This window comes from Agelaius tricolor, unplaced genomic scaffold (genome assembly GCF_023055355.1).
Source record: "Agelaius tricolor isolate 1412-34295 unplaced genomic scaffold, bAgeTri1.0.p SCAF_2, whole genome shotgun sequence".
NCBI classification, from domain to species: Eukaryota; Metazoa; Chordata; class Aves; order Passeriformes; family Icteridae; genus Agelaius; species Agelaius tricolor.
The window spans coordinates 34,450,463-34,465,337 of NW_027269262.1; the positions used below are offsets into that span (position 1 = coordinate 34,450,463).

The following is a 14,875-nucleotide window of genomic DNA, read 5'->3' on the forward strand; positions in this document are numbered from 1 at the left end:
GTGACTTTGATAAAAGTCAATTAACTACTAAGTTTTTTTTGTAGCTTACTGATTATCCCTTAAGACTTGCTTTTTCTCTCTCTTTCTGAAGTCACAAGTAACCACAGTGTGGAAGACATGAAGCACTCATTTCAAAACATTCTACTTCTGATCTTGGTAAAACACAATTCGAACTCAAATGAAACCTTCCAATTGCCTTAGGCACAGAACACTACTTTCCCAGAGTAAAAGTCAGATATTTTCATAAACCCAAAAGACAAAACGAGGCTTACTATGTCACTGTCAACAGCAACAGAACTGATAAAACTTCCCAAATCATTCCAAGACCAGCAGCTGTGCTCTCTCTGGCAGCCAGACCAGACTGGCTCCTCTTGCTCAGCATTATCAACAATCCCATTAGATCTGGCCAGCCAGCAGCACCTGAGCACCATCAGTGCTGCTAATTAACACTGCTTGTCAGGGTGGCTCCTCAGCAAAGGGGAGAGTCATCCACAGAACAGGCTGAGAGCTCACATTTAATCCAGCCAATTGCTCTGAGCTAAGCTACAGCTGCACTAACTTTTGAGGGCAGAGTCCACTAAAACAGAAATTAATGTTGCAGTCAAGTGAGTTTGATCAGTAATCAGAGGCCCCTTCAAACAATAATCACTGCATGATACTGGTGAAACATCCCAAGGCTCATCACAATTATTTTACATACATACCAAGAACTCCAGAGCTTTCTGTTTCCGAACAGGATCATTCTGTAGGATTGAAAAATAGGGGGGAAAAAATTTAGAAGACTGAATTTTACAGCAGTTGTTACATCATTTTGTACAGAACAAGATATTTTAATCTTTTATCCAACAACAAAAGTCAACACAAAGAAAAGATAATTTTAGGTCAGAGCCATAAGCATGTAACCTTAGATCTTCAGTATCAGTTGGGTAGCAGCTACACAAACACAACTGCTTTCCTTCCAATACCAGGAAGAACACATTTCATATCTAAGCCACACACCTACAGGAGCTATCTTTCCCAGCCTTACCTCACTCAGGAGCAAAATCATGTTAAAAAAGTCAAGTGCTCACTGCATTTAGCATAGTATCTGACCAGCCTGAGGCCCACACAACCAACTCTGCCACTAAGATAAAAACAAGGCACTTCTCAGTGTTTGTCTCCAGAGCTAATCAGGACAGACACGTCAGTGATCATTTTGAATTTCACCTTTGAGTTAGAAATCTTTAGATATATCTTAAGATTTAAACCAAACTTTCAGTATAGAATAGTCTTGATCTGAAGAGGGACAAAACAGGGAAGGGGAGATTGCAGCACAGGCTGGGAGACCTGGCCTGGAGACACTGGCTCTGAGACTCTCAGTGGCTCTGGACAGGATTTATGAGAGCTAAGGTGAATGTACTGTATTCTCTTCCCCTCTGCTGTGATGAACACAAAACTCTGACTTATTAGGTCAATGGTTCTGCAAGAATATTAACAAAATACAAAATGAAGCCAAAGAATAAGCATTTTCCAGAAAAAAAAAAATAAAAACAAGCATAAAGAAACTGCTACAAAATGAGAACTTGTGGGTATGTGAACCCCTGTGTGGAGTTACTGCCTCTACATACCTCTTGCTTATAATCATCTTCCCACCTTAAAAGAAAAAAAATTACAGTATTAAGATGCATTCTAAAAATTACCAAAACACTAAGTTTACTCAAAATATTTCAGTTTCCAAATTTTTATCACTTAGCAATACTGGATATCTTTCTCTAAGAAATAACAGTGTTTTATATATGCTGTAAAGGTCCTTATTCTAACTGACTCTCAAAGAGACCAGTAATGCAGATGAACTTCACAGCTAAAGGACATGACTAAAATAATGGTGAGTTGGGCTTTTTCTTCCTATATAAACAGCTGTTTATAAAACTTACTCAGCCAATGATATCCCACATAGAATGGAAGCAGCTTGAAATTTTAATTGCAATTACCTTTTGAGTGCAGTATTTCAAAAGCCATAGCTGCTATTTCATCACAGACAAAAAGGAACAATTTACAGAAGAGGAGTAAGTACAGTGGAAAGACAATATAAAATATTTTCCCATATGTCATGATGTTTGCTACAGAAAAACAGATTAAAAAATTCTGTTTTGATTCTCCTGTGCAGGTAGTACTCTCACCTTGATTTCTTCTTCAATGGGGCTAGAAAATAAAAAAGAATTATTAGCAACATCACAAGGCTTGCACTGTATTTCTGCAACAGAAGCATTACCCAAACAGAACAGTTACTGGCTGTGAAGTGGCTGTGGTTTCTGTAAAGGGCAGGATTCAGCAGCAAATGGCACACACACCCATCTTAGAAACCAGCAGGCATCCTTGCTGAAAAGTCTGTGGGAGACCTGTGCCCTAAAGGCTCTGCAGGGTACCCTACAGCACCTGTGCTCAGGCAGCTGAACCCCACACAAGAAGGCTGTATGGAATAAACTGAGGTGGGCCTGTCTCCTCCATGAAAAATAGTTACAAGGTCTGCATGTGGGTTTTTTCCAAGTAAATACCAGTGAACCTAAAAGCTGTACATACAATAGCTAAGTTTCTAACAAGAAGTTATAGGGGTTGGAATGTGTGATCATCTAACCTCTATCAGTGTATAAGCACGAGGAGGGAGGGAGGGAAAGCTCAGCAAAACAAGGCAGTCTAAAACAGTAACTATGCTTCAGAGAACCAGCTACTGCAGGGTACATAACTTCTCACTTCTTAAGCATTGTGTTCCACGTTAAGCAACAGGACATGTAATAATTCTCTGCACAAGTGACACCTTTGGCCCTACAAGACAAGGCCAAAAGCCTTGTGTTGCCATGCTAACCAGTTCCCATTAACACAGTTAACACATGCTGATGGAGCTGTTAATGTCCATTTCATCACTCATACCTGTGTACTAGCAGCCTTTCTTAATTATATGCCCAAAGTCATCCTTACTGTCAGAAAAGAGTTTTGACATTTGCCAACATGATCTAGTCTAAAGGTACTTACTGCTGCTACCCCAATAACCACGATTTCCTTCTAAAGAACCAGAGGGGTTTTTTTTTTGGAATTCACTTGATGTTGACCTTATCACCTGACCAGAACAAACCTTTATATTGAAAGGCACAACACTTTTACAGGTAACTTCCCTCTTGTTCATTTTTTCAGAGTTTCATATCCTGTTGGGCAGGGTATGATCTGTGTGGAATCACTCTTTTTGATGTTCCAGATTGATATTTGACCATGTCTTCCACTTCTACAGAAGTCTGCTGACTTGACTGATGTCAGTTGACTCTGAACTGAGAATTACTCAGCTAATTACTGGCTGACATTCCATCTTCTTCACAAGAGACACAGAAACCGAAAATATTTCAGCCACCTTGTTTTGCAGACCAACATTCAAAAGTGCAAGCCACAGAAGCCACCAATGACCAATAAAAAGAAGAAAAAAAAAAGTACTGCTGTGGTAGGCTCCTACAGTGGGACTCACGCTGACCAATTCTGTAGATCTTTGAAACCTTCACCCACTTCAATCAAACCCACCTTCCTTCTGATATTAACACTAGGGTCAAAAGGTAGCAAGGAGGTATTCCTCCAGACTGGCATCATTAAGGATCTATAGCACACCTACAGTAACAAAAGATGAAACTCAGCCATACTGCATGAGGGAAGATGCTGGGTTTATGTTTGTGGGTTTGGTTTCCATCACTTGTTCCAATGGATTTGCTAAAGGATGGTAATTTCCACTTTCACCAGTGATTTAGCATAAGTCTTCTGATGATGTAAATGAGGTGGAGGAGACTTTAGCAGCTTATTCAGAGAAAGCCATCAAGTACCATTTTTCTATACTTTTTTATTTTCCTTGACAAGCAAATTACTGCAGTTACCATAAATACTTCCAGAACCAAGAAGTTAAAAAAATCTAAGGAAGACTGGAAGTCTGGCAATTTCCTTCTTTCATCACTTCAAAATCACAAAAACCAGAAAAATCTCTGAAAACATTTTGTGGTGTTACAAGTTGAATGTTTTACATCAGTCAAACCCTTTGAGTTCAACTAGTAAGTCAAATTAGGCCAAATATTAATTACATCAAATCTACTATATTCAAGAAATTCACACACTTACATGAGGTAGCTGGTCTTGTGTAACCTTCTGTCTAAAAATATAAAAAGGTTCATATTAGACTTTCTGACTAAAATTTCATAACAACAGTATCTACTGCAACTGCCTTTAGGAAAGGAACAAGTACTTTTATTTATGCCAACATAATTAAATTGAATTAAATTCCTCACACACAGATACAGACTTCTGTAAATATAAATGAAATTTGAGAAAAAAATTGCTTACATTTGAAAAAATTCAAGTTGCAAAATTAAAAAAAAATTAAAAATTATTGAAGTTAAAGTAATAAAACTTCTGAATCACTGAATTCAGACTGAACAATTTTCAATTTAAAACATCTAAAACCTTAAAAATATAAAGCTTTGCTTTTTTCAGATTAATTTCAATACTACTGTTCTTTTCCCTGGATCTTTCAGGGCAACCTAAAGGTAAGCCTTAGTTCAACTCACTACTACACTTCCTAGAAACACACAGAAAATTTAAGAGGCTTTGCCTGCAGTACTTTTAAAATTTACTCTATTAAACATAAATGCACTGATAAAAGACACATGAAGAGAAATTTTACATTTACTTCCAATTACCTTATACATTTTTAATCCTTCACTCTTCTCCAGCTCTCCTGCTATTCGCCTGAAAAACGAGACTTTGCATTCTTTTGTATCTTTTGGTTTTTTCCTTATTTTATCTGGAAATTCTTTAGACTGTAAACAAAACCAGCTTGAAAAGGTTAATATCAAAATATATCACAGTATAAAAAATTTTACACATTTCACCTTCTGGACAGCCTTCGAAAACACTGGTAAACATTGATTTGAATATTATGAACTAATATCTTCTCTGCAACATATCTACTCAAATTTTAAAGTTACTAAAGTAGTATTCAAAACAAAAAATGGATACCATGTAAAGCTTGCTACCAGAAGGAAACACCCTCTGTACCAAATCCAGCAATGCTATGGACATGCTGGGGAATAAAAAAGAATCCCATTGTTTTTGGAACCTGATCCTGGAAACAATCTTAGGAACAGACTTTGGAGCTGAAACAGACAGGCAGCCCTGGACTGCACTGCCTCAACAGCCCATATCATCAGAGCTCTTCATGTTGGCCTGACCCAGAGAGAGTCAACTATACTGGCAATTTATTACATGGGGGTTTAAACTTCAAATGATCTAATTATTTAGAAAAAAAAAATAAGGGGAGTATCATAAAGAAATTTTGATCAAAATGCATCAAAATTACTCACAATGTATTCTCTTCTGTGTTTATACCCACTAAGATGTTCTATCATAGGTGCCACCTCTGAATTACACCCACACAGCCTGCACTCATAACGTGGCTCTCTTCTTCCTTCAAATCTGACTTCAACCACATGTTCTAAACCTGTAAAAACAAGAGTTACAAATATTTCTATTTTACTACAGACTACTGAAACAAATGTATTCTTTACAATGCTGCTCATCAAATTCAAAATTAGTATGTGAAATTATTCCATTTTCAGAATTTGACACTCCTTCAGGATCACTTCAACACTTCTATGGACTTATTACCCAATCAGCTAAATTTATCTCTTTCCAATATCTTATCCTGAAAGGAAATACACCATCTATGGCAGATTTCAAAGCCCACCAAAAATATTTAATGCATCTTTACTCCTGTCTGGGATATTTTTTCAAGAAACTAAGAAAGAGAATGAGAATAGGAAATGCCCTACAAATGTCTAGATTTAAAAACTGCATTTAAAATACTTAGTCAAAGATAATTTGGACAGTATCTGAGTAAAAGCAGATGTAGGAAAGACATTAATCACTTCACAAAATTGAATCTTTCACAATCTGAAAATGTTCCATAAACTTTTAAGGATCACAAGAATGAAAATATTCTTCATTTTTCCTAGAAATTACTGAGACAATTCCTTTAAAGTATTCAGAAACCTTCAAGTTTGAGGCTTCTTACCTAGCATGAAAAGTTTTATTCTGAAAAGCTTGAACATAATAAATTTAAAAGCAGTTTAAAACAAATAGGAAAATCCTGCAGCTGTTCCCTTATGTCATACTTTCCAGTACTCTGTATTTTGATGGGTTGATCCCAGCCAGCAGCCAAGAACCACACAGCCACTTGCTCACTCACATCCACACCCCTGAGCAGGGTGGGGAGAACACGGGAAGAACAAAAGCAACAAAACTCATGGACTTAAAGACAGTTTAATAAGTTAAGGAAAGAGGCGTAAAAAAACCCGAAAACCAACTAACATGCAAAAACCCATCGCTCACTGCCCCACAGGCAGACCAATACCCACCCACAGCCTCTGAACAGCCACCTTGGAAGTTAAACCCTGCTTCCCCCCTTTCTTCTTTCTTTACCTCAACTGTGATTACTGAGCATAACATTTCATGGTACAGAATATCCTTTGTGCCAGTTTGGGTCAACTGCCCTGGATGTGCCACCTCCCAGTCTCTTGCCCACCCCAACCTTATTCAAGGGTGAGAGCCCAGAATAACAAAACAGTCTTGATGCAGGGGCACTGCTCAGCAACAGGAAAAACCACTGGGGTGTCATCAAAACTGCTTCAGGCACAAATCCAAAACATACAGGCTGCTATGAAGAAATTCAACTCCATCTCAAACCTGCTATATTATCATACTGCTAAATCTTAACTCTGAAAATAAATTATCACCAAATGAACTGAAACTGTTCTTGCAACCGAAGTGTTTTCTATTATGAATGCTTATAGTAAAGTATTAATGTTAAAAAGCCTAGTAATTTATTAGGTGGAGACAATGCACTAAACAGAGAAATTTTCTGCTAATACTAGGAAATTTGCTACTTAGGCCTTCATCATAGAACCTATTTCTCTAGGCCACCATGACACACTTGGAACACTAAGGCCACTGACAGTCAGCCTTGCTACTCTCCTAAGGGTTTCTAACTTAGCAGTTAGAAAGAAAGCATTAAAATTAATCTCACTACTTCCAGTACAGCCAAGGACAGTGAGGAAAAATACCTCACAAAGTAGAAATATCTGTATATCCCACCAAATGGAAAGCCACAAAAGAACCATGACTGATGACAGGTCACCAGCAGCATGAAATCCAGTTGGAGGCCAGAAGGTAGCAGTGCACCCCAGGGGTCAGTACTGGGTCCAGTCCTGCTCAAAACCCTCATTAATGATCTGGATAACGATGCAGAGCACAACCTCAGCAAGGCTGATGATGACACGTAACTGGGAGGGATGCAGATACACCAGAGGGTTGTGCTGCCATCCAGAGGGACCCTGAGTGGCTGGAGCTGGGCTGACAGGAAGCTCAGGCAGATCAACAAGGGCAAGTGCCAAGTCCTGCATCCAGAGAAGAAGAAGCACCAGGGCATGCTGGGGGCTGGCTAGCCAGGAAGAACACTGGCAGGAAAGGGCCTAGTGGACAGCAAGCTGAAGATGAGCCAGCAAAGGCTGACAGTATCCTGGGCTGCACAAGGAGGAATGCTCACAGCAGGCTCCTCTCAGCACCAGTAGAGCCATTCCTGGAATGCTGTGTCAAGTTCTGGACTGCACAGTACGTGAGACATGGGCATATGAAGGGCCATGAAAATTACAATGGTACTAGAGCATCTCTCCTATGAGAAAAGACTGGGAAAGCTGGAACTGTTCAGCCTCAAGAGGAAATCTCATCACTGTATATAAATACTTGAGATGAAGGTGCAAAGAGGGAGCTGTTTTCAGTGGTGCCCAGTGCCAGGACAAGAGGCAACAGCACAACTGAAGCAAGAGATACTGTCTCAAGATCAGGAAACACACTCTGACTGTGTGGGTGACTGAGCACTGGAACAGATTTCCCTGAGAGACTGTAGTTTTTCACCCAGGAGATTTTCAAAAGCCATTTGACATGGTCCCAGACAACCTCCTCTGGGACTTGAGCAGGAGTTAAGATCAGCATAGGCCCCTCCCCATCTCAACCATTCTGTGATCCGGAAAAAGCCTCTTTACTTAAATGGCTCCTTCAGGAGCAAGTTAACAGTTAAGGAGGCCTTTATAATACCCAGTGCATTAAACTAAATTTAAAATGGTATGAGATAGGTAAGTTATTAAATACATTTACAGAAAATGAAACAGTAACTAAAATCCCACCTTTTATTTCAAAAGAAAGCCATTTGGTAACAAATTCAAAGGCATACAATTTATAGAACAAAAAACCATACCAATTAGAGGCTCTTCTCTTCTGGGATCATTCATAAAATCCTTCAGACAGGTTATGTACCCTGTGAATGATCTCTTCACTGAAGTAAAAAATACACATAAAGAGACATTACACATTATGTAGTTTACACATAATGTCTATGATATTAAAGGAGTTTCTAATGGGAGATTAATGGTGACAAAATTCATTTGCACTCTGAAATGCATAAGGAAAACAGGCAAGACCTCAGTCCCCCACAGAAAAAGTTCAACACTTTCTCTTCCATAACAATTTTATACACAAGGATTTAATGTCTCTAAGAAAAGAAGCAAATAAGCAAAACAAGATTTCTAACACAATTCGGTTTACTGAGGAAAGGCGTGAAGTTCACATGCATAGCATGTCCCAGACTGTGTCAGTTCTCATGAAAAAAAGAAAAGCCATCAACCTCCTCCTCCCATCAAAAGCCTAACACTCATAAAGTGTTCTGGGACTGCTTGTTTGGAGTCTGAAGTTCAAGAGTTATACTGCCTTAAGGCTAACAAAACCCACAATTTTCACTAATACATCAAATACCTTTTGAGCTCTGGGCAGCCCAAAGGCTGCACAGACACACTCAGTGTATTCCTGAGGCTGAACTAGCAGCGTTTCAATCAGGGCTCTATCTTGCTCCTCACGGAGTTTTAATAGCCTGCTTTTTGCTCTGCCTAAAACACTTCTAAAGCATTCCTGCTCAGCTTAGAACATCAGCAGAGTTCAGCTAAAACAACCTGCAAAACAATCTCAAGGAGACATTAAGTTATTCAAATGTTGGGCATTATAAAAGACCATGATGAAGTGTTAAAAAACATATTTTTAATCTGCAAAAAAAAAGTGCAGAACTAGAATTCATCTACCTAATTACATATAACTGACCAATGAATCATGTAAGAGTAATTAACACTGCTAGTTTCTTCAAATCAGAGCAAACAAGTAGAAATATCACAAGCATGGAACTGTTACTGTATTCTTTCCCACCAGGATGTCAGGTTATGGCTAAAAAAAACCCAAAAATCTTCACAAGAAGAGGTAATTTCATATTCATCCTTAAATATTCGTGTCATTAGAAATAAGCCTGTGCTACTATCAAGTCAAACTCCAGAATTGAACACAAAGAAAAACTTCACTAAGTTGCACCATTTAGATGCAAAACCTCTTGCAATATAAGAGTGCTACAAAATACCTAGTGGGACACCTCCTGCCACAGCACCAATATGGCCCACTTTCACCAAAAGTTCAGAGTCTTCTTAAAATCTATGTTTTGTGGGGTTTTTTTTCACCTGAGGTGACATGCAGCAGTAGCATATGACAGAGTCAACATGTAACAAGCTGGTGCCCAGTAATTCATCTCCACAGACTTTCATCAACACTTAAATGCATGAATTTGTGTGCCTGTGCAGCAGCTCAGTGTGAGCTGGTTATTCCCAAGCTGACAGAGAACGGCATGTGATCTTTTGGACTTAATATGGAAAGATGCATGCAGAAAAAAATTACAGGTCTGGTCAAGGTAACAGCCATTTTCTTCTTGTTTCCTAACACACAACTAAATACCTTTGTCTTAGTATCACCTTAATAGCAAGCAACCCATGCTGTTCTTAGTTTATATGCTTTTGGTTTGTCATATTTTCACTGTACTCTGAGCATGCTGCAAATTTTTTTATTGAAAACTTCACCAACTAAAAAAATACTAGCTAGATTCATTACGATATTGTCAGGTAATCATGAAGACAGAAACTATGTCTCAAGTTTGAAAGTTTTTCCATAAAAATACTTGTAACTTCTTATTCTCCTAAGATCTTTTTTTTACATAAATTAACCAGTGCACAGAAGAAAAGCAATGGTCCCAATGTCTGGCAGCTTACATTGCTTCTTCCCAGACCATAATCAGAACACCTGCTTTAGTCACCACTGAAATAAAACCACTGATTTCAAAGCTGCATCAGGAAAAGGCATCATTTATATTCAGGTACCTCGTCTGAGCACTCGGTACTTCATCGGAACTTGGATTAGAGCTGAAGAACCTAGGATAAGAGTTTGACAGTCAGATTACCTCTTCTCATTTGCTTTTATTAAGTACTTAGTAGATCATTGACACATATTACAGAATTGAACAATTATCCTTATTTTGCAGTTTAATATAGGCTCAGTATTCCATCTTGATAGTTTTCTTTTTTAACTTCATTGCTCTAAGTCTCCCATTCCACTCCCCTTCTCCAACAACACAAAATACCAAATACACAAATGTCACAGAAACCAGAATATTCAACGCTTATTTGATTTTTAAGTGCTTTTCATATTGGATGCTTATTTTAATTATTTTAACTATTCAGTATCATGCTCAACAATCAATCTATGTTCCAGATATCCAACAAAAGCTTCTGGTCTAAACATTCAGAGCCTAAACACAGTCCCAGACACAATTAATATAGTCATTAAACTACATCTTCTTTTACACAGGGGTCTGTATCTATTCCTAACCACTCAGGGCTTCAAAGTGAATGTTAAGGTGTGCACTTACGCTCCTGTTGGAATTTCTCCCTTGCCCTTCTCTCCCTCAAATCCACAGACACACACAAACCACAGTGCTTTAATGACATTGTCAATGTTTTGTAAGTCACAACAATCAAGATTAAAGCAAGGTGATACATTAATACTCATTTGATGGAAAAAATGAAAGTTAAATCATTAATTATTTGCACACATAATTCCTAATTTTGAAGTAATAAACTTTTCTACAGTCATGGCAAACACAACATGTTGCATACATATTTTTTTTTCCTCTTTCTGCATAAGACAGGGAATTAAGAGAGAGGTATCAAAGCTGCAAATCAAATAAAATCAAGGTTACAAACATTTTGCAAACAACTCTCCAATATCAACATAATGGAAGGGGTATGGGAAAGCATATCTCCCTTGATTCCTTAAAATAAATTATGCCTATTTTTCAGTTAAAAGCTCTAAAGTATCTGGTAGCAAGAAGATCCCCAGGCATTTTCCAATTAGAACAATTACTTAATGTCAGAATTGTTCAATTAGTCTGAAGCTCAAGTTAAGATTCCAGGTCCAGTATGTGCAGACATGGCCAAATGTTATATGATATAAATAGGCTTATGTGAAAAAGTGCTTTATTTAGTTTACTTCTAGGAACAAAGTGAATTTACAGAGAATTGCACCAGAAGCAGTTCTCAGCACATTCTGCCTTAACGTGCTTAGAGTTTACAAATATGGTCAAGCTAAAAATCAAGTTGTGATAGCTGCTGCTATCACCAAAGGTAGCAGATTGGGGGATTGAATTTTTTAATTACAAAAAAGAAAAAGCATTAAGTAAAGATCATTGCTGCCCACAAATGTTTAACAAAGCAGTTTTGATCTTGAAGACTCTCCCATTCAGCAGCAGCATGTTTCCAGGCTAACATTTAATTCACACTTACTAGCCACGTGGCTTTGTAATGCTATCAATAATATATTTCTTAAGCATCTCAAAACCAAACCAAAACAGTATGTTCTCTAAAGCATACCAGACTGATCAATGAGCTGAAAATCAGCTGCTTTGCCAGGCTCAAAGGGAAACAAACAACAAAGCAGCCTCCTGGTGTCCACTAGGCAGCAGAATCTCCCAAAGAGCAAATTCTAGGGCCCACAATGCCCAGGGATGCATCTCCAGCCAGGTTACAGATGTTGACATTCATAAAACACGCTCAGAAAATTCATAGGCAACAGTAATTTAGGGAATACAACTGATGCAACAACTTCAGCTGAGTGGGACCTTGGGAACATTGAAATACTGCACAGGCAGTCACTGCAGAATATCTTATCCCCCATTATCTGGGACCTGTAAGGATGACTACTATCACTCCTCCTCAGTTCAAGGGGGATGTAGAGGGGGGCCCAGCAAAATGGCAAATAATTTATGAGAACAGGCTTGGGAGCTGGACTTGTTTAGACTGGTGGAGATGAAAAGGAGTCACAATAGCATGGATACCTGAACAGCAGCTACAAAATGTCCAGCCCTGTGGGAACCTGACAGAAGCATTAAAAAGTAGCAGCCAGGAATAGTTGCTTCAGCTGCAAAGATTAGATATTAGGATAAAATTCTTCTTTGAACAGAGGAGCAACTGCAGACTGATATTAAACACAGGTAGAAGACTCTCTGCCTGTTAACATGTTCAAGGATTCAGCAATAAAGTGATGATCCAGCACTGGTTGTAGTCTTCCTTCAATCAGGAAGTTAGGAAATCACCTAATCAGTCTCAGGAAATCTCTTCCACCTGATTATTTTATTTACTAAGAACCAAATACTAGCTATGCACATTAATAAACAAAAAAACCCAACAAAAGCAACTCCCCAAAAATCCCTTTCCTTTCAAGATTCAATTACAGAGCGCTGAACATATAAAAGGTGGAGAACGAAGAAACATCTGTTTATGTCTTTGTAATGCACACACATTCCTAATGACTGCCAGAAATGTAACAGCCATGTTTCAAAACAAAAGGGCAGTTTCAGACACTGTCAATTCAGCTACTCAGCAGCAACAAGGATGTCCCAAGCTCAGCACCAGATTCCCTTTTGAGTATAAAGGGGAAGTGAAGGGGAAACGAAGACGCCAGATTCCACCATGTCAAGGAACTCCCCAAGACAGAAGTAGTAAGGGTGTTGAAATAGTGTTCCACCTTATACTTTTATTGTTATGGCTTCTGAAACATTTTCTCTTCTAGTCTGTAAGTCAGAATAGAACTTCCAGGCTTTTCCTTTGAAGACTCAGCAGTAGATATACACGCAAAAAACACATCCTTATCCATGTTTAACAGACACTGAGCATGAAGGGACATGTTAAAACATATCAATTTCTTAACACATTAAGCTGAAATGCTGATCAGGATACTGCTAAGTTTATCATTGGTGAACACAATGCAGAATCCACCACATCTGTGCCTTCACTGGAGGAAGAACTTGTCTTCAGTCCTGTTTAGCAACTGCAGCTTATCTTCAGACTGGAATCCACTCCTCGACTCCATGTTTTACAGAACAACCATAATGAAGCTTTCTTTACTCATGGTAGAATTCACAGGTTTTAAGTTGAAAGGTATAGATACAAATTAGTAGATCCAGCAGCTAAAACATACAATATCCCTTATTACACTTTCCATTTTTATTGCTATGAAGAACAGGACAAGCTACCTCTGCATCATACTGTAATGCAAGAAAAACTCTACAGGCTGTACAAATAAATTCATTAATCCACTCCTCTGTGCCATATTCATTTCACCATTAAGCCCCTTCTCCATAAAGGGCTTCAACAGGGCTCATACTCTCTGTATTATGCCTCTTGCCTGAGCTAATAGTAGTAAACCACTGCATTTTGCTACTGCCCAGTAAATGTTTGCCTATGTGTACATTGGCATTGCCCATCATTTAGTGCCTCTTGCTCAAAGCAAAAAGCTTTCGAAACTCTTCTATTTTGGCCAATAGACCTCAAGGGAAAAAAAAAAAAAAAGGCAATGTTCATTCCCCTCCACTCCTTATCCCTGAACACATGGGCAACTGCCTTAAAAAAGGGCTGAAAGAAGTATTCCATCTGTCCAATTACATAACTGTACAAAGGAATCACATGACTGAAATTCATGTACTCAGCTGTGCTTTGACTTAACACTCTTAGTAAAGTCTTAGAACTTCAGCATCTTCTATTTCCACATCTTCCATTATGTTGCTTTCCTCTGAACTGCTGAAGGGAAAAAAAAAAAAGCCCAAGCCAAACCAACCCAATATATCCCATTTTGTCATTACCACAAAAATAGCTTGTGGATAGTTTTGCCATATGGAAACTCACACAGTAATGTGATGAAGAAAGTCGCCTTTCTTACAGGAAGTGGAACTCCTCCAAAAACAAACACCTGGAATCAGATGCATTTCCTCACTTAATTGACTTTGAAAGTCAACATGGTTGTCCAGTCACACAGGTTACATACACTCACCACTTCTGGATTATCAAGTAACTTTTGGTGGGTTCAAAAAGGATACATGGCATATCCCATTTGGAAATACTCAGAATCCAAATACCTTGTCATTTTAAATTTTGGTTTACAAATGGCAGGTGATTGTTTTACAAGGGAGGTGTTCTCCCTACTGACAAAAGAACTTTTTTTAATTCTGCAGCAAGGAAGAAAATGCAGATATTGGTGTAAAACATTCTAAATATGTCAAGCCTCATCCTCTGAAGTACCTTTTCCTTTTTAGACAGTGTACATTTCAGATACTTGTCAGGTATCATCGTGAATTATTTCCAAGAAAACTCATCCTTCCCTTTCACATCATTTTTTCCTGGCTCTTTGAACATGCTGTCACATTTCAATCTCAGTGGAATATCTGATAGCATCAACATTAGAACAAGATTGCAGATCCAGCAACAATAACAAAAGCATCTCAATAATTTATATACTGAAATTAAATTAAGATTCAAATTTTAAATAGTGCACCTAATTTTAAAAAAATCCATACTTTCCATGCACATTCACAAAACTTTACTACTAAATTTAATAATTTTTG

At 38.2% G+C, this 14,875-nt stretch overlaps 1 protein-coding gene across 4 annotated transcripts in view; it reads right to left on the minus strand.

Moving 5' to 3' along the window:
- The window catches only part of LOC139604576 (uncharacterized), a 28,453-nt gene that overhangs the window by 4,931 nt on the left and 8,647 nt on the right, over positions 1–14,875 (minus strand). For all 4 annotated transcript variants that reach the window (XM_071455706.1, XM_071455721.1, XM_071455718.1 and 1 more), the window contains 8 exons: positions 10,302–10,352; positions 8,315–8,392; positions 5,367–5,503; positions 4,704–4,823; positions 4,126–4,156; positions 2,160–2,181; positions 1,608–1,632; positions 705–743 (listed from right to left, as the gene is read on the minus strand). In XM_071455706.1, coding sequence (XP_071311807.1) covers positions 705–743; positions 1,608–1,632; positions 2,160–2,181; positions 4,126–4,156; positions 4,704–4,823; positions 5,367–5,503; positions 8,315–8,392; positions 10,302–10,352 — 503 coding nt within the window. The remainder of the gene's footprint in view (positions 1–704; positions 744–1,607; positions 1,633–2,159; positions 2,182–4,125; positions 4,157–4,703; positions 4,824–5,366; positions 5,504–8,314; positions 8,393–10,301; positions 10,353–14,875) is intronic.